This window comes from Sceloporus occidentalis, unplaced genomic scaffold, assembly GCF_023333645.1.
Source record: "Sceloporus occidentalis isolate IW3139 unplaced genomic scaffold, rSceOcc1.0.p SCAF_4, whole genome shotgun sequence".
NCBI lineage: Eukaryota > Metazoa > Chordata > Lepidosauria > Squamata > Phrynosomatidae > Sceloporus > Sceloporus occidentalis.
Window position 1 is genome coordinate 200,895,810 of NW_028316984.1, and position 27,081 is coordinate 200,922,890.

The 27,081-nt window shown below is 43.2% G+C and overlaps 2 protein-coding genes across 7 annotated transcripts in view; one reads left to right on the plus strand and one right to left on the minus strand.

Moving 5' to 3' along the window:
* NIN (ninein) overlaps positions 1 to 27,081 on the plus strand; it is a 159,136-nt gene that overhangs the window by 96,184 nt on the left and 35,871 nt on the right. For 5 of the 6 annotated variants that reach the window (XM_089522912.1, XM_089522913.1, XM_089522914.1 and 2 more), the window contains exons 8-18: positions 1,963 to 2,112; positions 4,219 to 4,386; positions 5,150 to 5,286; positions 7,826 to 7,966; positions 14,939 to 15,113; positions 16,967 to 17,077; positions 18,017 to 18,106; positions 20,672 to 20,804; positions 21,448 to 21,569; positions 22,706 to 23,220; positions 23,775 to 25,841. In XM_089522912.1, the coding sequence (XP_089379038.1) occupies positions 1,963 to 2,112; positions 4,219 to 4,386; positions 5,150 to 5,286; positions 7,826 to 7,966; positions 14,939 to 15,113; positions 16,967 to 17,077; positions 18,017 to 18,106; positions 20,672 to 20,804; positions 21,448 to 21,569; positions 22,706 to 23,220; positions 23,775 to 25,841 (3,809 nt within the window). The remainder of the gene's footprint in view (positions 1 to 1,962; positions 2,113 to 4,218; positions 4,387 to 5,149; positions 5,287 to 7,825; positions 7,967 to 14,938; positions 15,114 to 16,966; positions 17,078 to 18,016; positions 18,107 to 20,671; positions 20,805 to 21,447; positions 21,570 to 22,705; positions 23,221 to 23,774; positions 25,842 to 27,081) is intronic. The other variant, XM_089522917.1, reaches the window with a different exon arrangement.
* On the minus strand, positions 8,249 to 10,406 carry LOC149315300 (uncharacterized). The gene is made up of 2 exons (XM_089523643.1): positions 9,682 to 10,406; positions 8,249 to 9,097 (listed from the first exon to the last, which is right to left on the minus strand). Exons 1-2 carry the CDS (start codon positions 9,967 to 9,969, stop codon positions 9,053 to 9,055), a joined length of 333 nt encoding a protein of 110 aa, XP_089379769.1. The 5' UTR covers positions 9,970 to 10,406; the 3' UTR covers positions 8,249 to 9,052.

Sequence of the window (27,081 nt, forward strand, 5' to 3'; positions counted from 1 at the left end):
TAATTTTAATTTTGCTAGTTGTTTATGTCACAACTATTAGCATTACACTCAGTGCTATATGGGAATTACGATTTATGAGTAACACTAGTGCAAAAACACATTTCTAAGGATTCTGTATGGTGTGAAATGGGAGGAAATTAACAGAGGGGGTGACACCATGAGTAGCTGTACCAAGTGACACCGACTCTAGGGATGCCGATGGCAAAGGTCTTGTTGCTCCGTTCAAGCTGTGATCTCATGGCTGGAATCGGGACTCAGCTGCTTGGAGCTTCAGGAAGGCAGCCCGAGTTGGAACCAGTTTGAAATCCAGGGAGACATGAGGTTCCCTGTACTCCATGCTAGCTCTGGGAACAAAGAAATTTGGGGATGTTTTATAGGCCAAAACTAGCCTCAGGGCAAAGGTGTTTGTCCTACATCAAAAGAAATCAGATCTACATTGTAAAAGGATCATTCTGTCTGGCAATGTCCAGAATCAGAATGAAGTTGTAAATAAGACTTATTGGGCTTGTTCGTCAGAACATCATGCCTAAGGCAGTTTACAGACTGCCCTTTTGGGGCGGCCTGTACCTGCCTCTTTCCCTGCCGGATCGAGGCCTCAGCTGCCACAGCAGCAGCCTCTGAGGCCCTGATCCGCCGCTTTCCAGGTTGCAGGGAAACGGATCGGGGCCTCAGCTGCCCCGCGGCCTGGAAAGGGGTGTCCTTGGGGCTTAAAGCCCCAAGGACACCCCGACAGTGGCAGGGAAGGAGAAAGGAGCCACTCAGCCCCTTTCTCCTTTGTGTCACTGGCGCAGCTGTGTAAAGGCTGCGCCCAGCAACACAAACCTGGAAGGAGCTCCGTTTTGGAGCTCCTTCCAATGCTGCAGAAAGGGCGCCCCAGGCGCCCTCGCCAGCACCAGGACGTCACTTCCGCACCACTCTGTTTGGAGGCGGCACGGTTGTGACGTCCCAATGGCGGCGCCCATGTAGAATGGGCGCCGCCATTTTGTACGTACTAGGTACATACTAGGATTAGGACATCCGGAAAGGACGCCCTTTCTTAACCCTAGTATGTACCTAGTATGTTCTTTTTGCGTGCCTGGAATGCGCCTAAATCACCTATCTTCCTGAATGTGTTAAAGTTTCCCATTTGCAACTCCCAAACTCTTCTGTTTGATGTGCTTATGGGAAAGTACAGACATGATTTCTCACTTCGGGAATTATGGCTGCCCACAGTACAGAGTCCATTGGAGCCATAGGGAGAACGCACATGAACCAAAATTCAGAAGATTTTGGCTTTGTGTAACACCAGGGTGAGAAAAGAGTTGCTAGCCTGGATTGACCTTTCTTCTGAAGCTTCAGCTCCCCCACAAGACTAAACTAGGGAGGCTCATCCCTATGCACCCCAAAATGTTCTGGCAAAACTGGACTGGACCACCAAAACTCCTATGTAGTTGAGCCGCTTGAGGAATTATCAGTCAGAGGTGTACTAAATGATCAAGCATTCAGAAATATTAAGAAATATTAACACATTGTGGTTGTAAGAGGCTTCATGTTTAAGGGTATTTCAGTGATAATTGAATGGAAAAGTCATAGAATCATAGAATCATAGAGTTGGAAGAGACCGCAAGGGCCATCCAGTCCAACCCCCTGCCATGCAGGAAATCCAAATCAAAGCATCCCCAACAGATGGCCATCTAGCCTCTGCTTAAAGACCTCCAAGGAAGGAGACTCCACTACACTCCGGGTCATTCACCTTCCCCTTACCCCCTGCAAAGAGGTAAAATTAGTAACAACCTCTCCACCAATGCTGAGCTCCAACTTTAATAACAGTTTTGAAGACCCTGGCAACCTCTCTCAATCCAAAATAGATCATAGAATTATAGAATCATCAAGGTTTAAGGTGATTTTCCAATCTAGCATCTGCCAGTCTAGCATCTGATCCTCTGTTGCTGTGTCTGACGATATGCTTTTCTCTTTTCTCAGGTACTGGAAGAGATCTTCCACAACCTTGAGCACACCGATGGTACCATGAGCATTGAAGACTTCTTCTATGGCTTGTTTAAAATCAGGAAGCCTCCCCCACCATCTGCTTCAACCCCATACAGGCAACTGAAACGGCACCTTTCTATGCAGGTGAGAAATCCCTGGATGTGCTCTCCTGGTGTTGTAAACCAAAACCTGAAAAAGGAATCTTCTTGGACTATAGCTCCCAGAATCCCCCAGTCATCTAGCCATGCTTGGCTGTGGGAACTTGTGACAGTATGGTCCAAAGGGAAAAAAAACTTTTCCAAACCCTGTTCTAAGATTATGTATGCTGCACCCCACCAACAATTGATGGCTTCTGCACCAAACGTGTCTGAACAGAGGTGGGGATTGTGTGATCTTCTAGAGTTTGCTGGACTGCAAAGGTGAGGAATGCTGAAAGTTGCATTTCAGAATCTGTAAAACTTATTCAAGGGTATCCTTGTTGGCTGTATAGCAAAGTACTGCATCATCCAAAACAGTGATAGCTTTATCGGGACAACCAAATGCACATTATACCTATTGCAAGCTTTCAAAGCTCCACTGGCTTCATCAGGCAAGGTGTTAAAAAGCATACAGTGTGTGTGTGGTGGGGAGGGGGAATAAAAACTGATGAAGTTAGTCATAGGTCTGCATTTTGTTGTTGTTGTTCTCAGTTCAGATGCTTGCAGGCTGGCCCCTCCTTCTGGCCATGTGGGTGCGGGGGAAATTCAGTCCAGAAATAAACTTTAAATTCCATTTGCAAAATAAAAGGTTACTGCCTTTGAGATCCAGTTTGTCTCAAATCCATTGTGAGGCCGCAAACCCCTTTGTTAAGAAGAGAACACTGAATATCTCAGGAAGGCTCCATGTTACAGCATCAGGAAAACGTTTAGGTGTTGTTCAGGTAAAACATGCCAATGCAGTCCCAATTTAAAGAAAAAAGTTGTTTTACCTTTGAGGTGCAAGCCTCAAACAGTACAGTCCCAGTCCATTGGCTCTCTCTTTAGGATTCCCTTGTGGTGGCTAAAATGTGATATCTTCATATCCATAAAACATATCCAGGGGTAGCCGTATTGGGGGGGGGGAACAACCCATGTGGTGAGCTAAATGTTTCTAACATTTGTTCCAACAGAACATCTGCATTGTTTCCTTGTCTCTTTCATACCATTTTTTCTTCATGACACTGCATTGTATTTTCCTCTGTGCTCCACCTCCACAGTGCGCAACACTACTTAATCAGATGGGCTGTTGCCACTTACAAATGACCCATCATTCTCTACAGCCATTGTGATTAAATAGCAACGTATCCAAATGAAGACTAGGGAAGGATCCTGGTGTTGCCTTACACATGTATCAGTTCCCCTATAGAAGCAATTGGACATTTTTGTCTGATATGACCGGGCTGTATTAAAGTTCAAGGTTGTGGAGCTGTGCTTGCAGTGCCTTTTGTGCATGTGGTGCCAGTGTACATGCATATGAGCACTGCACATGGACACATATTTGCACAAATTAGTATTGTGCACGGACTGCTTGCAGACAGGTTCACATTGTGCATGAATGTCCAGGAACAGTTGGTTGTGCGTTCAGTTGCACATTTTGTCTCTTGGTTCAGTTGCACAGCAACTGTCTTATACAGTTAATATGCAGTTCTTCATGCAGAGAGTTATGCTGTAAAACTGATATAATAATAATAATAATAATAATAATAATAATAATAATAATAATAGGTTTTATTTATATTGTCCCGCCTCTCCCGACAGATTGAGGCGGGATTACAACAAAATTATACAAACACAATAATACTAATAACAATTATTTAAAATCACAATATAAAACCATATCCCATCTAAAAACAATTAGTACAATATAAAAATTTATCACAGCCTGAGATAGACTCCTGATCAGGAGGTAGAGAACTTGTTGAGTCTATAAAAGATCAGGAGGGTCTTACACAATGAAACCCTCCACACAAACAGGTCCCTTATGCAGAAAGCTAGCATATCAGGAAGAATAATTCTGGACTACATTTCCCCCTATAAAATACTGATTTTCTATGAGGATGGAATTTGGGCACCAGAGTATAGCACAACCCAGTCTCTGTCTCTCAGTTTCATTCATTAGCTTACTTGCTAATTAGCTTACTTGCTGTTCACCGCTATGATCTTTGGAATAGCGGTATATAAATAAAACAAATTATTATTAAATTATTTATTCTCTTTCTCTGCACCATTCCAGGCTTTTGATGAAACAGGGAGACGCACCACCGTACCATCAGCAATGACAAGTACAATCAGTTTCCGGGTGTTCTCCAACCTGGATGATGGGATGGGTTATGCTGCGGTGGAACAGATCCTGGATGCATGGCATGAAGAAGGAATAGAGAACAGCCATGAGATCTTGAAGGTGATGAATTCCATTGTCTACTAGCTACTTTTGCTGTATAACTATACAATCCAAAATGGCCTCTCTCTGCTCATTTGGGTTCCCTGTGCCCAATTTTGGAAGGATGCTGAGAACTGTGAGGCTCCAAAATATGCTTGGCCTTCCTTTCCCCCCTAGAATCACAATCTTCAGGGGTTCCTTTGTGGAGATGTTGTTCTAATTAAAACTCAGAGCAGGCATGGCTTTGTACCTAGAAGCCAGAATGACTAAACTGAGACTGTCATACTTTGGACATATCAGGAGAAGACATGACTCTCTAGAAAAGACAGTAATGCTTGGTAAGTTGAACATGAGTAAACAGTGTGATGTGGCAGCTAAAGAGGCCAATGCAATTCTAGGCTGCAGGAAGAGAAGTATAGTGTCTAGATCAAGGGAAATAATAGTGCCACTCTATTCTGCAGTTAAAGTGGTGTCAAATTGGATTATTTCTGTAGTGTGGATTCAGCCATAGTTTCCAAACTAGCAATGTGCGTTTTAGATTATTTCTCAAGGTCATTTGCAAATAGTTGTCCTTCTTAGTTTTCAGGCTTGGTTTCAGACAAATAGTTGCCCTTCTTGGTTTTCAGGCTCCATCTGTATTAAGCTGATTCAGTATTTTATTTTAACTCCTTGCATACCAAAATACAATCAGATTGTGAATCCAAGAGTTTGCTGGCTAAAAGAAACCACAGTTTGTTAAACTGATGAACCTATTTATTTATTTATGCATATTCCTTTCTGGCAGGCTCTAGATTTTAGCTTGGATGGAAAAATTAATCTGGCAGAGCTCACCCTTGCCTTGGAGAATGAGCTTCTCGTGGTAAAGAATGGGATCTACCAGGCAGCACTGGCCAGCTTCAAAACAGAGATCCGGCATTTGATGTATGTGTTTATTCTCTTTTAAAATATGGCTTGTTTTATATCTTTATTTCTAGATCAGCCAGTTCCAAAGTTTTGGGTGTACAGCAAAGATTTAAACAAGTGTCTGTGCAGCGAGAAGGAAACAATAAACATACCCTCTGAAAAGGCATTTGCAAGTCTGGATGCATCTGAACTACACAGTTCTAGCACTTCAGTAAAAAAATGCCATGGCTCCATTCTATGAAAACCTGGGATTTGTAGACTGATAGGGAACTCAGAATTCTCTATAGAAAGCCACTATACCTCTCTAGTAGAGAATACCAGGTAACTCTTCAAACTATGGATATCTTGATTCCATAGGATAAAGGCATAGCAGATAACACCCGCTGTCACAGACTGCATTATTGCAAATGCTAGAAGACATCTGAGCAAATGTCTTTGCAAAAGAAGATTTGATCTCTGATACAAGGAAGTTCCACATTAGGAGGTGGGGCGTGTGTGAAATGAATGAAATAAACTCTCTACCATTGCTTATGAAACTGGGTTTGATTCTCAGCAGATTTGTGAAAACCAGAACCACTGGTAACAGCCAGGATTTGAGCCAATAGTAGTTTGAAGAGAAGTTGGAAATACCTCTTTAAAAAGTCAATTAATGCTTTAAAGGGGGCAAAATGAGAAGACACAAATAATGTTTATTTGTTACTTCAAAACCTTGTTTAGGGAGTCATTTGAGGAACCATTTTTGTACTTTAAGTAATACACACACACGTATAATGAATCATTACATTTAACTAATTAGTAACTCAGATATTGGACTTCACTTCACTACAGTTCAGCAGCAGCAGCTGGCCACATGATTTCCGCTTGCAAAGTAGAGTGGGCCTTTGCTATCCGCTGCAGATTGGTTCCAAGATGCCTCATGGATACCAAAATCCATGAATGTTTTAAGTCCCATTAAATACAATGGATAGTAAAATGGTATCACTATTATAAAATGGCAGATTCAGTTTGCTTTTTGTAATTTAATTTTGAAAGCAAAATATTTTCAAGCCATGGATGCTTGAATCTGTGGATAATGAATCTGTGTATAATGTGAAGTCGAAGGTGTTCACGGCCAGCATCCATAGTTTTTTGTGCTATGAGGCTATGTTCTAGAAGAGTTTTTTCCTGACGTTTCGCCAGGATCTATGGCTGGCATCTTTAAAGAAAAGGTATATGGCGGGCTGACTGTAATGGCACAGGTTACTCACAAGAAACTATTTTTTTTTAAATAATGCAAATGTGCTGTTGTTGTTGTTGTTGTTGTTGTTGTTGTTCCTGCTTTTCCCATGGTTTGAGGCAGGAGACAACAACAATTAACAAACAACATCAGCTAAAACACATCACTTAAAACACACATCAATTAAAAAGGACTTATAAGATGTATTGCATATTGCACACAAATGTACACATATTGAAACAAGGATTTAAAAGGACAGTACAATTAAAAACATGCAAAAAGTCAACACCTCCAGCCTGTTCTTTAACAATATTCTTTTTCAAAAGGTTAATAATAATAATAATAATAATAATAATAAAATTTATTTATATCCCGCCCCTCTGAGAACAATCGGGGCGGCTAACAAGTTAAAAATATACAACATATCAAATCCCTGGTACCCTTCCCCCTTGTTGGAATAAAAAGAGTTTTAGCCTGCTGATGGAAGGACAGCGAGGGGCCCATTCTGGCCTCCCTAGGAAAAGAGTTCTAGACTCTGGGTGCCAAAACACATTGCGGAAATAATCCAGTTTCATACTGCTTTAACTGCCCTGGCTCAAGCCTAAGGAATTCTGAGACTGTAATCTTGTGAGATATTTAGCCTTTTTTGTCATAGTGGTCTCGTGCCACCACAAGCTACAGATCCCAGGATTCCCTAGCACTGATCCAGGACAGTTAAAGCGGTGTCAACCTGGATTATTTCTGCAGTGTGGATTGGACCTGGGAGCAGCAACCAAGAAGACCCTTTCTCACTTCCCCACCAACCATGCTTGGTGGGACTGGGAGAAGGACATTGGTTTTTGCAGCCATGTTTCCAAGCTCTGGTCTTGATCTGGTCACCTGAGAAAAGCCAGACCAGGGATCTGCTTGTGCCACACATTATCTCCTTTGCCCAAGGGGGGAGGAATTGTAAGGAGGGCAGCCAATGCCATCAAGGACGCTTCTTTTGCTGATAGATTGGGCATAGCTCGCCCTATGAAGGCTTCCAGGTCAAACCTCTGTTATTGTGTAGTACAGAAAAGGTCCTGGGTCTCCCAGATCCTAGTCCAACGTTCTCTCCACTACATTGGCTCTCAAACATATTAAACATTCTTTCAAGCACATTTTCATGGTTGGAAGCCTTTTTTTAAAATGAAGGAAATGGATTTTCATGTTGCCTACAAACCAGCTTCCTAGATTTAGGTGGAACCATTGTGAAAGTGCACCCAGATTTGTCGGGATACTTAGAGGATGCCACCACCATCTATAAGTTGGCAGACCAAAAATTCCAACAGGTAACAGAAACATGTTTCTCTTCACTAGGGAACGGGCTGATCAGGTTGTCAGAGAAAAGGAGAAACTGCGCTTGGACTTGGACAAAGCAGAGAAGCTGACTTCACTGATGGCTTCAGAAGTGGATGACCACCATGCCGCTATTGAACGACAGAATGAATACAACCTGAGGTAAGGGCCGCAATGCTCTGAGCTCTGTTCTGTCCAGAGCAGGGGTCTCTAACTATTGGTTTTCCAGATGTTTTGGGCTTCAATTCCCAGAATTCCTCACCATGGGCCATGCTGAGTAATGTTACTGAGACCTAAAGGCCAAAGACACTGGAGGGCCAAAGGCTAAGAACCACTGGCCCAGAGCCTCAGAGTGAGTTAATTTATTTTATTATTTATTTATTTTATTTATATGCCACCTTTCTCCTAAATTGGAACCAAGGCTTCTCACAAAAGATGCTTTTTAAAAAAAGTACAATTTTAGCAATATTATTAAGCACATTTCTATACTGCTTACCGATGTACTAAAGCAGTTTACAAAGTGTAAGCTAATTGCCTCCAACAAACTGGGTACTTGTCAGAGTTAGCACCCAGAATCCCAGACAATCAACCAGTCAGTTTGATTGATATAATCAACAGCACTTTATTGATAGATCCAGAATCAGACATGTGCCTCACTCAGCTTCTTAGCTGAGACTAACCACACCCCTCCCACAGACACAGTAACAGAATTCCCAAAAGGCAAAATCCCCTCCCATGCAGAAACCCGCCAAGCGAAGCCCCTCCTGGTTCCCACAGAACTGAAAGCACATTCCCTGCTCAGAGAGCCAGGCCCTCAAGGCCACCCGATAAGACACCTGGCCCTGCTATGCACTAAACATCACTATCTACATTTCTAACTGCATCTAAAGCCCCATCATCCCCAACTACTATACTACAACACTAAACACTATCTGGTAGAATACTAACAGGATTCTAACAGTCAGCCCCCCTGAAAAGAAAACCCCCTCCCCCCAATGGCAGAAGCATAGGAAAGCAAGAAATCAAGTCACAGAGGAAAGAGAAGGCTTGTCAGGGTACTGTGCATGAAAACGAGCCACCAAATCAAGCGCATTAACATGAGCAACAGAAACCCATTCATCATGATCAACAGGAAAATGCTTCCAGCATATAAGATACTGGAGTTTGCCCTTATGCACTCTAGAGTCCAAAACTTTAGCAACTTCGAAATGTTGTTGCCCATCAATCATCATAGGCAAAGGTTGAGAGTCAGTAGTCTTCCAACGACCCGTGCTCCGATCTGGTTTCAACAACCTAAAATGAAAAACAGGGTGAAGATGACGGTAGCTCCATTGCATATTCAGACACCGACCTGGATCCCTGATCCAAAGCCTTAAGTTCAGCCAGGGCAATGCTAGCCTGAAAGGGATCTTCAAATCTGGCCCTTAGAGCTCTCATGGACTCTGCTAGGCTTCTCAGCTCAGCGGCCTGGCAGTCGTATAGCTGCACCAGCCAGTTCGCAGCCTCCCCCTTGAGGTGTCTGGCCACACACTACTTTAGCTGTCTCGTTGGGGAAGGTGGGTCCCCACTCCTCCATATGGTCTGCCACTTGCGATAGGAAATAAGGCAGTGTTTGGGGATCCCCATCAAACTTTACTCCCAGCCTCCTGCGCTCTGTCTTGGGGGGGTGCCGCCGGTGGGGGACCCTGGGGCAAAGCCTCTTCCTCCCCAGCTCCCGCGCCAGCTCCAGCCCCTGGGGGCAGCACTGCTGGGGCAGGGGCCGGTCCTGCACCTGCTCCTGCTCCCCCTCCTCCTTCACCCGTGAGCCGTTGGAGGACCTCTAGGATCGTGGCCAGGGTGCTCTGGACCCCCTCCATGTCCACCGTCAGCTGTTGTACCTGCGTTTCCAAGTCGGCTTCTTCCCCAGGAGGCAGTTGCAGCGGCTGCGTGAAGCCTGTGTTCCAGTCCGACCAGCGTGTAGCACGCCTTCGCTCCTTTGTTCGGGGTGGCGCCACTGGCAGGCCAAACCACTGCCCAGGTGCCAGTGGGGTCTGCGGCAACTGCTGCCTCACCGCCCTTGGCACAGCCCCGGTTCCTCGGGCCTCCGTCTGAGTGTCCTCCACAGCCTCGGTTGTTTGGCTTTCCTTGGAGGATGCAGTTTCCTCCTTGGCCTCCTGGTCCGTCATGGTTATTGCAGAAGTTGGTGTAATGAGTCTCAGCTAACTGTCAGAGTTAGCACCCAGAATCCCAGACAATCAACCAGTCAGTTTGATTGATATAATCAACAGCACTTTATTGATAGATCCAGAATCAGACATGTGCCTCACTCAGCTTCTTAGCTGAGACTAACCACACCCCTCCCACAGACACAGTAACAGAATTCCCAAAAGGCAAAATCCCCTCCCATGCAGAAACCCGCCAAGCGAAGCCCCTCCTGGTTCCCACAGAACTGAAAGCACATTCCCTGCTCAGAGAGCCAGGCCCTCAAGGCCACCCGATAAGACACCTGGCCCTGCTATGCACTAAACATCACTATCTACATTTCTAACTGCATCTAAAGCCCCATCATCCCCAACTACTATACTACAACACTAAACACTATCTGGTAGAATACTAACAGGATTCTAACAGTACTCATTTTAGCAACCTACAGAAGGATGCTAAGATGAATCGACCCAGAGCCCTTGGCTGGTATTGAACTCACAACCTTGTGGTTTTGTGAGTGAATGGCTGCACTACAGGCATTTAACCACTGCGTCACAAGCGCTCCAGTTTTAAAAAGAGAATTTAAAACATCACTTTAATATAAATTGGCTGCAATTGTGTAAAAGCAAAGGCAGAGGAGGGAAAACAGTACCAAATCAGCGAGAAAAAAGAGGGGGCAAAAGGCCTCATGTTGACTAAAATTAATTATTATTGATAAAAAAGCTGACATGTTTTGGAGTGAAATCCTCCAAACAAACAAAGGGCAACAAGAATTATAAATAATAATACAGGCAATTATAAAAACTAGTTGAACAAATATTTTATAGTTTTGAGATAATGAAATATGCTAAAAAGGCATATAAAATGAGAATAAACATGCTTTCTAAAAAGCCAAGCACAGTAGTTAAATAGATCACAAAGTTTATCTTTAGAAGGACCAGAATAGGGGGTATATAAAATGCACCATAAAACTAAAATTCATGTTTGTGTAGGTATATACTGAGAATATATGCCCCCTCCCTTCCATGTTGAATATGCATTAATCCATGGAAAGAGTAAAATTTACTAACATGAGACTTTGATGAAATTCATCACCAAACACGTGCGTTTTTACTGGTGGTATGAAAATACTGTCAAAGGGACCAACAGAAATCAGTGATGAGCATCCAGGGTTTTTGTTATTTAAATTTATTCTATTTCATTTGTATCACTTTTCTCCCAGAAACCTATTACGAGGGTACCTTATTGGCAACCAAAATGCATATATATATATATATATGTTGCAAGGGGTTTTGCATGTGTATTGTGCTATTACGTATATTGTACATGTACTGTATATTGTTCTATGGGGGGGGGGGCAAGAGGGAGTTTGCCATTTCCTTCCTCTAAGGCTGAGAGTAAGACTTATGCAGCATGTCTAATATCTCTTTAGAGACTGCAGCTGCTCATGAACTGTAAATTAATTTTCCTGCAGTTTTGTGAACCAGTTCTATCCTCCCTTTGGATTTCCAGCTTTTCTTTTCATCTCAAACATCTCATTTGCTGTTTCCAGAATTCATTGTGGGTTTATTTATGGCTCAGAGATGGATTATTACATTATTTCTGAGTCTTGGAATATAATGCCACATTGCCAGGAGGGCGGGGAGTGGTTGTTGTTGTTGTTGTTGTTGTGTGTTTTCAATTCATTCTGGATTTATGGTGACCCTAAGAGGAACTTATCACAGGTTTTTCTTGGCAAGATTTGTTCAGAGGAGGTTTTCCTCTGAGGCTGAGAGAATGTGACTTGTCAAAATCACCCAATGGGTTTCCATGGCTGAGAGTAGTTTGAGCAGTGGTCCCTAGGCTGCAACTGCACTGGGGAAATAATCCTGTTTGACACCATTTTAACTTCCATGGTTCAGTGCTATGGAATACTGGGATTTCTAGTGTTTTGGCACCAGAGTTTTCTGACAGAAGAGGCTAAATATCTCACAAAACTATACATCCCAGAATTCCACAGCATTGAGCCATGGCAGTTAAAGTGGTGTCAAACTGCATTATTTCTGCAGTGCAGATGTAACCCTTGTCGTGGCTCAGACCACTAGACCATGCTGGCTTCCAGAGTGAAGGTTAGTACATTTCTAAGTGTTTAGAGGAACAGGGCCGCTTTGTTCCTAGTTCCCATTAGCATTGTCTGTAACTTTAAGCAGAGCTACAGTTCAATTCTTGAGCAGCTGTGGTTTAAAAAGCAGTCACAAGAAACCTGGGTTTCTCCATTAAGGACCTTCATAAGAAAGGCAGAGTTGTGTCTGTCTGTTCAAGGGAAGTTGTTGTTTTAATCACCATGCAGCAAAGTCCTATTTGTTTGAGGATGATTTTCTCCCAAAGTCTCAGGTAAAGAATGCTTGTTGTCTTCCTAGAGCTAAGTGCATATTTGAAATGAGTGGAGGAACTATTCCTTCAGGATACAAATTGATACAGATACAGACCTGTATGGATCTTTGTAGATCTCATTCTTAGATATTTCAATTTATATACTGACTGCTTTGGTTCTTTTTAAGATAAAGTTTGAGACCTATTTAATAACTGATACAAGTTATTTGAAAGCTGTGTCTATTCTCCCTTTGGATGGCTTGTTAGTACATTTTACATTTTTAAAGTACCCTATGTTGGGTATCTGTTTTTACCCATTTTTAATGCTGTATGCATTGTTACCTTTCCTTTTGCTGTCTTTTGTTTGTTTTTATAGTTATAGCACACACAGGAAAACTATTTCATTCTGACTCTTGTCAGCTGCTTATCAATCATTATTCAGTTAACTTCATCCAGCACTGGACGTTTTGTTGCCCTATTCCTACTGGAAAAAATGGGCAAGTTTGAGTAGATCATGGGGGTTGGGATGATTTATGGAATTAAAAAACAGACTTACAGTGTGAAGTCAAAGGCTTTCATGGCTGGCATGCATAGTTTTTTGTGGTTTTTTCAGGTTATGAGACCATGTTCTAGAAGAGTTGTGGCTGGCACCTTCAGAGAATGCTGGCATGGAAGAGAGTACTGTGTGACCCTGGATAGGAAGGAGTCATCTCCATGTTAATATGCAATCACTCCTGGAGATCACTCCTGTGATCATTCCTCCCTACCCAGGGTCACACAGTATGTATACACACACACACACACACACACCTCTCTTCCATGCCAGCCACAGATGCTGGTGAAACGTCAGGAATAAACTCTTCTGGCACATGGCCACGTAGCCCCAAAACCCACAAAAAACTAAAGACTTACAGTGTATCTACGCTGCACAGTATCACTAGCCCATTCTCCTGAACAACAAAAGTACTGCCATGGTTCTCAACCTTTGGTCCCCTCAATGTTTTGGATTTCAGCTCCTAGAAGCCCCAGCCAGTGCTTAGGGATTCTGGGAGCTGAAGTCCAAAATGTCTGGAGAACTGAAATTTGTGAACTACTAGACCAGACAAATCCTTAGCAAAGAATACTGAGAACCTAGCTAAAAAGCCCAGGATTCCACAGAATGGAGTTACAGCCTTTAGAGTTTCATCAAAATGCTGTAACTGGGTAGTGGAGGTAGATTTCTGCAGTGATCCTAATACACCTTTTGTGCCAGCTCAAAAATATCAATGGAGAGGGTGGAATGAGGACTGCCAGTAAAGCTTTTATGTGAGGTATTTAATAACAAAGTCAGAATCATCCATGCCATTGTATTTCTAACTTCAACATATGGTTGTAAAAACTTGGAAAGTGAGGAAATCTGAAAGGAGAAGAAAATTGACTCAAATGTGGTGCCAGAGGACAGTTCTATAGATGCTCATGCTACTGTTGTTGTGTGCCTTCAAGTCATTTCTGACTTATGGCACTCTTAAGGTGAACTTATAATGTGGTTTCTGTCACCCAGTGGTTTCCCATAGCTGAGCCAGGATTCAAACCCTTGTCTGCCAAGTCATTGCCCAGATTTCAAACCATCACCCCATGCTGGCTCTCAGGATGGCTCTACAGATGCTGTGGACTGCCAAAAAGACACATGAATGGGTTCTCAAGCAAATCAAACCTAGAAGCCAAAATGACCCAACTGAGGCTGTTGTACTTTGGCCATATCATGAAATGGCATGACTCATTAGTAGAGATTATAATGCTCAGTAAAGTAGGAGGCAGTAGGAAAAGAGGAAGACTGTGTGTTACATGTGAATAGACACCATTAAGGAAGCCACAGCTGCCCTGAGTCTGCAAGACCTGAGCATGGCTGTTGATAACAGGCTATCTTGAAGGTCTCTCATTCATAGGGTCGCCATAAGTCAGTTCCAACATGATGGTTGTTAACAACAAAAAACTGAAAGGTCATTGCCACAGGTAGCTTTTGTGCAAGGTAGCTTTTGCAGGCAGGAGAACCATCATGATATTCTTCATAGGTTCCCAGTTCATACAGCTCCCCACATCTCTCTCATTTTATCTGTGTGTCTCTCTGTGTGTGTAGTTCTGTTAAATTGGTTTATTCGCGCATTGGATGTTCTCAGATGGTCAATGTAGCTTTTATGCAGAGTGGCTTTTGTAGGCAGGAGAACCATCATGATGCCCTTCATCTCTGTGATTTTATATCTGCGTGTATGAAGTTCTGTTAAATAGATTTAACCACACATTGGGAAATAGTGAGGGTGAATTTTATCAATATGGCAAAAAAAGAGAAAAGGCCATGCCCTTGAATGGGTCAAAGGAGCTCTCCGTGGTTCTGAACCCTCTCTCATGACATGGTGCTGCACTTTGGAAAACTCCTTTAAATTTCCAACTAGAACACAGAATGGATTCACCCACCCCTCTGATACAGGTGTCACCAGCTGCCCTGATGCCATTTTACTAAGTCCTGGGGAAAGTCCATGTGAACAGGGTATTCCCACCCACTGACTTCAGGGGGCTGGAAACTCAAACCTTGAGCCTTCTGTTCTTTATGTGCCTTCACAGCAAGCTGGATGATGAGTACAAAGAACGAGTTGCAGCTCTCAAAAATGAACTCCAGAAAGACCGGGAGCAGATCCAGCATCAGGCTAGCAAGCAGCGCGCTGAACTCGAGCAAGAGATGGAGAAGCTGAAGACGGAGGAGAACTACCTTCGTGACCGCCTTGCTTTGACTCTGAAGGTAATGACTGGGAGCCCACAGGGGCATGGCACAGAGTACCAAGGCAGTGCAAATGGATATGAATTCATTTTCCCCATCTTAATGGTATTGATCGCAACATGTACTTCTTAGTTATATATCAAGCTGTGCTATACTACTGATGCCTCATCACTGCAATGTTTTGGTGGAGATTTGGGTATTTTAACTGATTATTTCCTAGAAAAAAAATGGAGGCCTTGGAGGAATTAACAGGATATAGGGCACAAAATTGGGGCATGAGGTTGCACTTTCCTGGAATATGGGTTTTGATAGCTGAGCAGGGATTCAAAATGTGGTCTCCAGAGTCCTAGGACGCACCTGCACTGCAGAAATAATGCAGTTTGACACTGCTTTAACTGCCATGACTCAGTGCTATGGAATTCTGGGGTTTGTAGTTTGTTTTGGCACCAGAGCACTCCAAAAGAAACAATGAAAAAGCTCACAAAACTACAAATCCCAGAAATACATAGCATTGAGCAATGACAGTTAAAGAAGTGTCAAACTGCATTAATTCTGCAGTGACTGACGGAATAGATGATGAAGAAAAGAATGATAGGCACGATACAGACCGCCCAAAAAGGGCAGTCTATCTGCACCTTGTTTTGTTGCGCGACGGAGCCGCAGTGGACAAACTGCGTGGCTCCCTCGTGAAGCAAAAAGAACCCTTTAAAAATGGGTTCTTGCGTCCCGTTTGTGACACTGGAGTGTGCCAATGGTGCACTTGCGGTGTCACAATGACGCTGGGAAGTGTGGACGCTAAGCGTCGGTCGCGTCAAAATGACGGCGCCCCTGTGTACAGGGCGCTGCCATTTTGACGCTCCCATCACGTGCTAGGGCTGAGGCCATTATGGGTGGTGCACCCTCGGCCAACCCCTAGCACGTGACGGGGCGCCGCAAAGGCCCGTCTGAAGAGGGCCATTGAAGCATAAAAGAGGAAACTTTCCCATTTCTACCAGTCTATTTTTTCCTATTGTCCCTGTCCATTTTTTCTCCATTCACATGGTAGAGAGTTAATTAGGTTTCAGACAAATTTAATCAGGTGTTTGAAGAAGGCCCAGTTGCACAACAGTTCCAGATTAAGTAACTACTGGTTAAGTATCCCTTATCTGAAATGATTGGGATGGGAAGTATTTTGGATTTTGCATTATTTTCAGATTTTGGAATATTTGAATATACATAATGAAATTTTTTTGGAGATGCGACCCAAGTCTTAACATGAAATTCATTTATGTTTCATGTACACTTTATACAGATAGCCTGAAGATAATTTTATACAGTATGTTGAATAATTTTGTGCATGAAACCAATTGTGTGTCCATGGGACCATCAGAAAGCAAAGATGTCACTATCTCAGCCATCCCTGAAAAATGTTTTAGATTTTGAAGCACTTTGGATTTTAGATTTTCAGATTAGCAATGCTCAACCTGTATAGTGTTCCTCCCAGGGCCTGTCAGTAAATGAAAAATAACATCCCCTTAATTTTTCAAAGTGATTCATAAATCAATACTTATATGAGCAAATGTGGAGATTGATTTTTAAGAGGTGAGCAACTGCTGCAGAATTGAATGAAGTGCTTAGGGATGATGCTCCTGTTTGTCTTCCCTATCCTTCATATGCTTTACTTATGTCCTATGTTCTCAAAACTGTAGAGGGTTTTGTCCTCCTTCCTTCAAAACCCCTTTTTTGAAATAGTATAACAAATGCGTTTGTCTATATCCTATATTTGTTTATTCCCAAAATAGAATTGACTGCATTTCCAAGATGAGAGAAAAATCAGTCAATTTTTAGTTATTTCTGAGTTGCCCTGATGTCTAGAAACTCTGTTTCTTTTCTAGGAAAACAGTCGCTTGGAGAAGGAACTCCTGGAGACAGGAGAGAAGGCAGCAAAGTATGAAAGCATGATGAGCAAACTGCAAAAGAATTGGGAAAATGTCCTGGCAGAGAAGGCAAGTGGCCTTTGCTACTTTACAATAGGAGTGGACAAAGTGCAACCCCCGGGGCCATTTTTGTGGCCCTGCAATTTCCCCCCAAAAAAACTCTATCCTCCCAAAAATGTTTTGTTCCAAAATACATTCTTTGGGGGTGGGAATTTCCACCATGTTTTGGGACAAACTTGATCCAATTTAGGCCCAGAAGAGGCATTCTTTTAAAGCAGTAAATGAACAAGAAAATGACTTCCGCTTCCCCTGGACCTAAAGTGGTGGAAGATTAGTGATAGAAGATTATTGGGCTAGAAAGGCCCAAAAGTATGGTAAAAATGCCGGTTCGAGGGCACTGGAGGAGGAAAAAAGAATTATTATTTTTGCAAGGGTGACTATATCAGGGCACTGCAGTCCCCTACCCTCCAAAGTTGCCCCTCCCATGCTTTACAACAATGAACGAGCCAAATTGTGAGCCCATTTAAGATGAGCCTAGTATGATATTTGCTGGGGGGCATTCTGGGAGCTGTAGTCCAAAAGGGGGGCTTTTTAAAAGCTCTGTTGGCTTCTCCTAAGGTGGGTCTGTTTGATCAGCTGTCCAGTAATCCTTCCACCAGATTTCTTTCTGAAGTTAACAAGTGGGGGATTCGAGTTGTTGTTGTTGTGTGACTTCAAGCGCTTTATAAATAAAGCTTGATGATGATAAGTCATTTCTGACTTTTTCCAACCCTAAGGTGACCCTGTTATGGGGTTTTTTGGCAATATTTGCTCAGAGGGGGTTTGCCATTGCCTTCCCCTGAGGTTGAGAGAGTATGACCTGGACCAGATCACCCAGTGGACTTCATGGCTGAGCCAGGAATCAAACCCTGGTAAACCAGGGTGCAATGTAAATGGTGTCTCCCATATTGAGGAGGAAGAGTCTTAACCTGGAGGAGAAGCATGATGTTGTGTATCCTTTGGCTCTAGTTTGGTGATCTTGACCCTGGCAGTGCAGAGTTCTTCCTGCAAGAGGAGCGATTGATGCAGATGAAGAACAAATACGAGCGACAGTGCAGGGTAAGTGCTGTTGATTGGCTTGAGGGACTTGCAAGTTGGGTTGCCTTGGGTCAGTGGTTCCCAACTTTTGGTCCTCTGGTTTTTTATACTTCAGTTCCCAGAAGCTCCAGCCAACTTGGCCAAAAGTCAGGAATTATGGGAGCTGAGGTCCAAATCATCTGGAGGACCAAAGGTTGGGAGCCACTGCCTTAGGCTATTTGCCTTGATCCACAAGACCCTGCTTTCCGTCTTAACCCACTAACCCCTTAGCCTTAATTCCCCATCTCCCATAAAGGCACCCCATTAACTGTGACACTGGAACAGTGATTCAGGCCTGCCTTTGCAGGACTGTTCACAAGGTAACCACAGACTGCTATAAAAAGAAAGCAGGAGACTTTTAGCTCCTTTAAGGCTTAATTGTTGTTTGCCATCAAATCAGCTTCCACCTATGGTGATCCTATGAATGAGAGACTTTCTCTGCTTGGGACTTGCAAACTCAGGAAAATTAGCCCACCCATAATATGGCCATCCTCTTTTCCTATTGCCTTCTGCTTTTTCCAGTGCAGTCACTTTCTCCAAGGAGTCATGTCATTTCGTGATATGTCCAAAGTATGATAGGCTGAGTTCAGTCATTTTGAGCCCATTTATTTCAACATAGGCTTATCCTAGATTCCCATCCACTTCTTTAGCTACCTGGATCCATGCATCTGAAAAAGTGGGCTGGAGCTAATAGAAGGTTATGCTGAAATAAAGGTACCAGAGGATTCTTTCTATCCCTCTTTTTATACTGAAACAGGTTAATACAGCTGAAAATTGCCATTAAATGCTATATGAAAACAAAGGGATTGCTTAGCCAAACACTGCTTGAGAGGCTACAGCCCAAACTTTGCTTTGCAGCATAGCTTTTAAATGAAATATTTTCTCTTTTTGATACTCCATAAAATGAATGCAGCAATCTGTCTCAGATGAAAATAATACTTGCAGCAAATACTCCAAAATTCAGTGCCACATATTATTTGAAGCAGATGGTTATTTAAAGCAGAGGTTGCCAAGTGCCAGAATTCTGGAAGTCACCCTGGGTTACCCCCAGCCCCAAACCAAAACCAAGTGGCCCAAAATCCACTTTCAGATTTTTTAGTTTGGAGATGAGGATGAGACAAAGTGCAGAGGGGGCCCTTGCATTGTTTAAAAGGAAAAATAGATGTAGGTGTAGGCATAGCCATTATTTCCCCCCAACCTTTGGGGGTACGGATGCTGGAATAAGGGGTTCATGGGGTTTCAAGAAGGCCTACATGAATGCATGCAGCTTGCCACCCAATGGATCACCATTACTAATGAATAGCATTTTTAATCTGCTTTTCACATAAGGTGACAGAGGGCCAAATAAAACTGTCTCCTTTCATTTTCACAGCGAGCTGTCCACACAATGTACAGGATTATTTGTCCTGAATCTGGGCCTTTGAGGTGCTGAAATCCAGAGTGGGGAAAGTGGCAATTTACTCCAGATTTAAGCAAAAATAGCAACAGATATCTGGAGGGTGGCTTCTGCTCCATAGTGACATTGGTGTGGGGCTGCTTGGTTCTGGCAAGACTGGTCTGTATCGCCATGTTTTATGTTCAGCCATGAGATCAGCGGTGAAGGGGTAGATCAGACTACCCTCTCCATCTTCTCTCCTTCCCCTGCCAATAAGTGGGGAAAGTGATCAGAAGAAAGGAGGTGAGGGGGTTAAGATGATCAGATGAAAGAAGGTAGATAGACCCATCAGAGGAAAAAGAATGTGGAATTAGAAGTCTGAAATTTCTGGAAGACTGAAGATTGAGAACCATTCAGGTTAGATTACTGGTCCTCAACATTTGACCCTGCTGATGCATTAGATTTGGATCTCCACCACTGGTTTTAGACCATCTTGAGAGGTTTCATTACCCTAGATTGTCTGCATGGCCCAGTTTATCCCACCCAGTTTACTGTGTTATGGAGTGATTTAAGAGTTCCTCTTTCCACTTGCCTGCTTTGCTGCTGCTGCCTCCCCTTATAACAAATATTGATGCTTGTTTATTGTGTTTATATTATCTTTTCCTCCAAGGCGGCTCACAAACAACAAAACAATATTAGCTAAAACATAGCAATAAAATTAAAACAATTAAAAGATCGTCATATTAAGATCATAAATTAAGCAATATGAAATCATTTAAATACATACAAAAATTAAAACTAGAGTACCCACCCACCCCATTAGAAATCTCTCTGTAAGCAGAATTCAGACACATAGCTGTGATAATCTGGAATATCAGCATACAAAGGGATCGTGTAGCACCTTTGAGACTAGCTGTGTGAAAGACGTAAATAGACCAAATCTACGAAAGCTTATGTACACTTCATAAGTAGAGTGAGTCTATGAAACCTTATGTTACAACTTCTTTCACACATTGTCCAAGATGCTACAGTTTCTCTCTGCAAGCAATTACTCCTTAAAAGCCTACTTGACCGAAAGGTTTTTGCCCATGTGCAGAAGGAGGGGAAGTGGCTATGTTTGGCTACTTGTTACGTTGGACTGGTCCTGAAGCTGTTGTTTGCACCTTATCCAGGAACTCCAAGATCAAATTGACGAACTTCAGTCCCAGTTAGAGGAATATCAAGCTCAAGGCAGAGTTGTCCGGCCTTCCCTGAAAAACTCCCTCTACGAGGAGCTGGGCGATGGTGGAGTTGAGTGCGGTCAAGGTAAATGAAGCCTGGGGTGCTTTTTATGAGGGATGAGGGTTAAGGCTTGGTTTAGCAGCCCTTTGATTTGGAGAGAAAGGGAGAAGATATGATATAGGGTTGGTGGAGGGGGCATCCTGCTAAAGTATAGCAGGATTAGGGTGGAATGTGGAAGGCAAAGTGGCTTCCACATTAGGGCAGAAACAGTAAAAGAAGCCAGCTCAGAACACATTTTTTGTTATTGTTGTTGTGAGATTTCCAGCTGTTTCCAGCTTAAAGATTAAAATGCAACTTAAAAGATAAAAACACTTAAAATCAGTACATATTAAACCATTTAAGAATACTGATCACGTTCTTTGTTGTTGTATGCCTTCAAGTCATTCTGACTTACAGTGACCCTAAGGCAAACCTATCACAGGTTTTTCTTGGCAAGATTTGTTCAGAGGAGGTTTGCCATTGCCAGGTTTCCCTGAGGCTGAGAAAGTGTGACTTGTCCAAGGTCAGCCAGAGGGTTTCAAGGCCGAGCTAGGAACTGAACCTTGGTCTCCAGAGAGAAACCACACTGAAACCACTACACCACTCTGGCTCACTAAACACATTAAAACAACAAAAATAAAGCTACAAAATACAAAGATGTGTATTTCTTTGCTGACTTGAATTCTAGAGCCTGCCTCTGAGGATTGCAACCTACTGAACATGAGCATAGAAGCCGAAATGGTGATCGAGCAGATGAAAGATCAGCACCACCGAGACCTCTGCAACTTACAGCAGGAGCTTGAAAACACGGTACATTGCTCCCAGTTTTGCCTAGAAACCCACATGTGGCTTGTCTGTGTCAAAAGCTGTCAACACACTTGCTCAGCACATGCATCTCTATAGAGATCAGCTATCTCTGCTTTTTCCTTGTCCAGGCAACCAGTTGTTCTGGAGTACACCTTACTAGAATGGACTGAATCTCCTTTTGGAGGATTCCCAGTAATGGCAGTTGGCAGCCCCCAGAATCCCCCGAGGAGATGCAGTTTACCTTTTTTTATGCAGTTTTCCTAGGCTTATTTTAGGCCACAAAGAACCTTTCTTTTAATGAATTGGAAGCAACTATACAACTATTTCCTCTTTGTTTGCATTAAACAAACCTAAAAATCACATAAAAATGACAAATGGCACTACCCCCACCAGAGGCTTTTTGTTTTTGTTTGTGTTTTGTTTTTTACTTTCTTATTCTTCATATTATTATTATTATTATTATTATTATTATTATTATTATAGTATACATTATTCCAACAGTATACATTATCTATAACTCATACAAGTATATCTGTTTCCTTTAACAATAATAAAAACAAAAGTTCTGTTCTTGCATGTCCTAAAATCAGTAATTCTTCTAATTCATTTCTGTTTCCATATGCTATTAATTTAATTGTCTATATTAATTCTTAAATTAGCATTACTGAATTACAATATTATTAAATAACTAAAAAAATTAAATTCTATTTCCTTCTAATTTGTCGTTAATTTTGAGACGTCAAATTTCGTTTTTCTTTACTTTACTCCGTTAAGTTTTAATCTTTTTAGTCCAACAGTCCAGTTCATTCTACTTCTCTTTACCACACTTTACACAAATAAGAGTAAGAGACTTTAAAAATGAATCATGGTTATGTTGATAAAAGAAGATAATCGTAAATTTTAAGATTATTCATCTTACATTTACAAACATATGTTTCCACTTACTTTTTTAATGGTGATGGACTATAGTATCAAGACTATAGTAACCCACAGGCTGCTCTTTGCTTATCCCAGCCAATAATTGTTTGCATGAGTTCTCCATGCCTTCCTCTTCCCTACCCACCCTTGGTCTGCCACAGCCTTTGCAGAAGTGATAGCTAGCAAATAATACCATTCCTTTCTCTCTGGCTCTATCCCAGATGCACCGTTGCAAGAAGCAGGTTGAGGAGGCCAAGGCCCTATGTGACAAGGAGAACAAGACCCTCCAGCAGAAGTTCAGTGAAGAGAGGCAAAGCCTGGAGCAGCAAGTGGAACACTTGCAGGCCCAGGTCAGTGAGCTCCAGGGAGAGTTAGCAAGAGTCCATCACGAGGCAGAATCCCAGCAGAGCATGCAGCAGAGCAATTTGCAGGTGTGCTTGGAGGAGGAGGCTGACCGCAAGGAGCATTCAGCACTCCAGTACAAGACGGAGCTCCAGGCCCGGCTGGAAGAAGCCCAGGAGAGCTTTAGCCATGAGAAAGAAGAGCTGGTCCAGGCTAGAGTCTGGCTGGAAGAGAAGATGAGAGGCTTAGCCGAGGCTGTCCAGAAGGAGAAGACAGAGCTAGAAAATGGTTTCCAGGAACAACTGCAGCAGCTGCTGGATCAGCACACCCAGGAGAAAGAAGAGATGCAGAGAGACCTTGTCGGAAAGCATCAGCAGGAGCTCCAAGAGCAAAGGTAAGAGGTTGCCGGTTAGGACAACACAAAGTTAGCCTGTTGGGCGGTGGCACCTGGTAGCCTCCATTGGCAAATCCACTCTGGCATTTAGTCTGAATGTAACATTGCTGTCCATTCCCTTCAACCTTCTTTGGGGGAATAGGGTTTAGGACCTTGGCTAACTGCCTTAAAGTTCAGGCTAAAATCTGGAGCATATTCACTGGGCCACTGACATAGAAATCAGCAGCCAGTACTGCTGGTGGACTATTATTCCTTTTCCCACAAGACAGCTTAAAAATAGTTCTCTTAAGGGTGGCTGAGGCCTCAAAATATCTAACTGGAACATACATCCTCTTCAGTAAATCCTATTTCTTAGAATCTGTGTCTTCTTCCACAAATGGAAGGACTCCCTGCTGCTCATGAAACTTACTTCCTCTCCATTGTCTGAGGAAGCCTCCCAACCCTTTGGAGATGCTTGGGTGGAAAGGGTAACTGGCTGCAAGGAGACTGAATAATAGTTGCATCCCTGGCTTCTAGTAGAGATTTAAGTAATATGTTATGTTGACCACATTTAGGGCAAAAATGGAAAGTGAATTTAACAGAAGAATATCTTTGAAAGAGGAACAGTTTGCCATTGACCGACAGGGACTTGCTAGCAAGTATGGGGAAGCCATTAAAGGACTCGAGGAACGCTACCAGCAAGAGATGCAGGAGCTTTCCGAACTGCAATGTGAGGAGAAATCCCAGTGGGAATTTGAAAAAGATGAAATTGTCCAAGATGGGGCTGAGGCTCAAGAGAGATGGAAAGAAATGCTGGAGAAAGAGAGGTCTGTTGCTTCAGCACTTGCTCAAGAGAAGAATCTTCTGGAGAAAAATTTCAAAGAGTATGTCAACTCATTTCTTTTGGAAAAGGAGCAGCTTCAGAAAGAGCTGCAGGACGTGAAGAAGCAAGAAGATGAACTACGTGAGAGACTCTTGCAAACTGAAACCAGCCATGAGCAGGAGCTGAAGAAAAGAGAAGAACAAATGTCTATAGTTGAGGGAGATCGGAAGCGAGCTCTCCAAAAAATTGGAAAGCTGGAGACTGAGTTTGCCCGTGAGAAAAAAGAACTGAGTTCCAGGCTGGTGGCTTCAGAGCAATTGAAGCAAGAGGCGCTCAGAAAAGCAACAGCGGAACAAGAAAAACTGAGATCAGAAATATCAACACTTGAAAGCAGAGTTGAAGAACTCCAGCAAGAATTGCAACACCTCTCCAAACTGCAAGGCGATTTAAGCTTTTTGAATAAAGAAGGAGGAACACTGGGAGGTGATTCTCCAGGCCTTGACAAATCTCAAGAGCCCAGAGAAGTGGTAGATCTTCTCTCAAACCAGGAAGAGTTCCAAGCGCTATCAGAAGAAGGTGACGTCGAAGCACTGCCCCTGATGGGTAAGTTGTTGAAAGAGCCAGCAAGAGAGCTAACCCAGTCTTCTGGTTTCACACCTCTGGTTCCAGACTCATTGGTTGACTCTCAACTCATACATACAGCAGATGAAGACGACAACCAAGTAAAAGCAGATGCTGGAATTAAAAAGCCAGATGAGAGTGCATGCTCTGTGTTGGAAACTGAAGGGACCACGCTTGAAGAAAGCATGGAGGCTTCACTTGTCTTGGAGAAGACCTATGAAGAAATGAGGGCAGAGAATCAAGCCCTCAGAGCTCAGCAGGCTCTCCTTCAAGAGCGGATCAGCCTCCTGGAGGCTGAATGTGACCGAGCAGCTCATGATCGACAAGACATGGCTTCCCAGGTCCAAAAGGAGCTGGATGAAATCCTGAAAACCATTCCCCAGCCTAATGCTTTGCCCTGTGGAAGAGATGACAATGAAATACTATTCCCTTGGGAGACGGCTGATGTTGCAATATTGCCCACAGACTGTACAGGGAGAAGCAAGGGGCTCTTTGTTGAAACCCTGGAGGCTGATTTAAACACAGAGGAGATTAGTGCTGGATCTCTGCAGCTTGAGATGGACCACAGAGAAGCAATGAGAATGGAGAAGGGAGAGCTGAAATACTTGGTGCATGAGCTTTGGGATGTGAACGATGAGAAGAAGGCCAGTTCCAGATTGCAGCCCAAAGCTCTCGCACTGTCAGAAGAACTCAAAATGGAAAACCGAGTCCTGAAAGCAGAGATGATCAAGCTATTTGAACGGAACAATAAACTGGAGGGATACTTGCCAAAACTCATCAGCTTGCAGTGCCGACTGGATGAAGCTGGCCAAGAAAGCCTCATGCTGAAAGAGGGAAAAGTACAGCTGTTGGAGGATATCAGGAAACTGGAAGAGATTCGTGACCAGCTGGTGTTGGACAATGCTGAGTTGCAGAGCGCCAACCTAGGCTTGCAGAGCAGGCTGGGGAAGCTGGAGGAATTTGTGGCAAACCTGAAAGCTTTGAAGGGTGGGCGGCACAGCCGCTGTGAGAGCGCCGCCAAGGAGGTGGAGGCAGAGAAGAAGGGGCTTCACGAGCTCAACAGGAAGCTGAGAGAGAAGATAGCTGCCCTGCTGAAGCAGAAGGGCACTCATGCTCAGGAGAGGGTGGACTTGAATGCAGCACTTCATGGCTTGCAGAGCACATGTGCACAGCAGCAGCAGAAGCTTGAGCTCATGAGGTAATGCGGGATCCTGCCGCGGCCTAATATTTTGCCACTTTGCTTTTCTGAACACTAACTACCTACAGCCTCACTGGGCCACCTTGTAACCACTACTACTGTTACTTCTTCACTCTTCTTGTATTAACAAGTAGATTAACCTTACTTAGAGGACCAAAGCCTTCTGGCATTCTAACAAGAAGCAATAACTATAAACCATACTGGCTGGCTGGAATTTTTTGGTGGGTGGGTGGGTGAGTCTCACAGTGCTGACACAATGTGGTTGATGGTTTGGGTTGTCTGTCATCGACTGCGAAAGCCTGACTGATGTGAAGCTTAGCTTGATGCCACTCTGTACTTTGTCTACCACTGTGCCACTTTTCTGTCACAACCTTGTTTTCTCTGACTTTAATGTGTATAATTTGAATTTGCAGGAGAGCAGAATTTAGTTTCTGTATAATTTGTTTAGTGAGATCTTAAGCATTTCATTCTGATCGACTGATGAATGTATAAAGACCCAGGCTTGTGGGTCTGAATCAGTATGCAAAGGGATCTTGTAGCAGCTTTGAGACTAAATGAGAGAAAGAAAGAAGTTGTTAGCATATACATACAGATATACAAGGCAGGATATAAATCCTGGAAATAAATAAGCTTTCGTAGACTTAAGTCTACTTGCTGAGATGCAACTGAAGAAGTAGATGCATCTGAGAAAGTAAAGTACGAAAGTTTATGCTACCAACTTCTTTCTTTCTCTCATAGGTGCTATCATTTCCCTTTGCATACTGAATGGTCAGTTCATGACTTTCTCAGTATTTTTTTCTGAGCAAATCCTGAATGATGATGGTGTCTTAGGACCCTATCGCATGGGGTAAAAAAGCCAGCTTACTTTCCCCAAATTAAATTCTAATTCAGGAGGCAGCTGAGGCCTATCATATGTAAATTGCCACCAAAACTGCCGTCCAGATACAGTTCTGGTCCTTGGAAACACTTCGGCAGCCATTTTTTAGATTTGCAAGCTTCAGTTTTGAAAATGGGCCAGCTGGGCATGGCTTTGACCAGGCTGTATTCAGGCAGCAGATTCAGTGGTGATTTACATATGATCGGACCAAGATGCAGCCCAAATTAGAATTCAGCTTGGGAAAGGTAAGATGGCTTTTTACCCCATGCGATAGGGTCCTTATTGGGGCCCTCTCTTGCCAACAGGTAGTTTTGCTGAAAAATACCCTTCTGCAATTTTCCTTGCAATGCAGGGAGTGTTGAA

Excerpts from the sequence above, each read along its gene's own strand:
- LOC149315300 (XM_089523643.1), bottom strand. The coding sequence starts at position 9,969 with ATGACGGACCAGGAGGCCAAGGAGGAAACTGCATCCTCCAAGGAAAGC. Across the intron at positions 9,098-9,681 it reads AAGCCGACTTGGAAACGCAG|GTTGTTGAAACCAGATCGGA; the intron begins GTACAACAGCTG and ends TTTTCATTTTAG.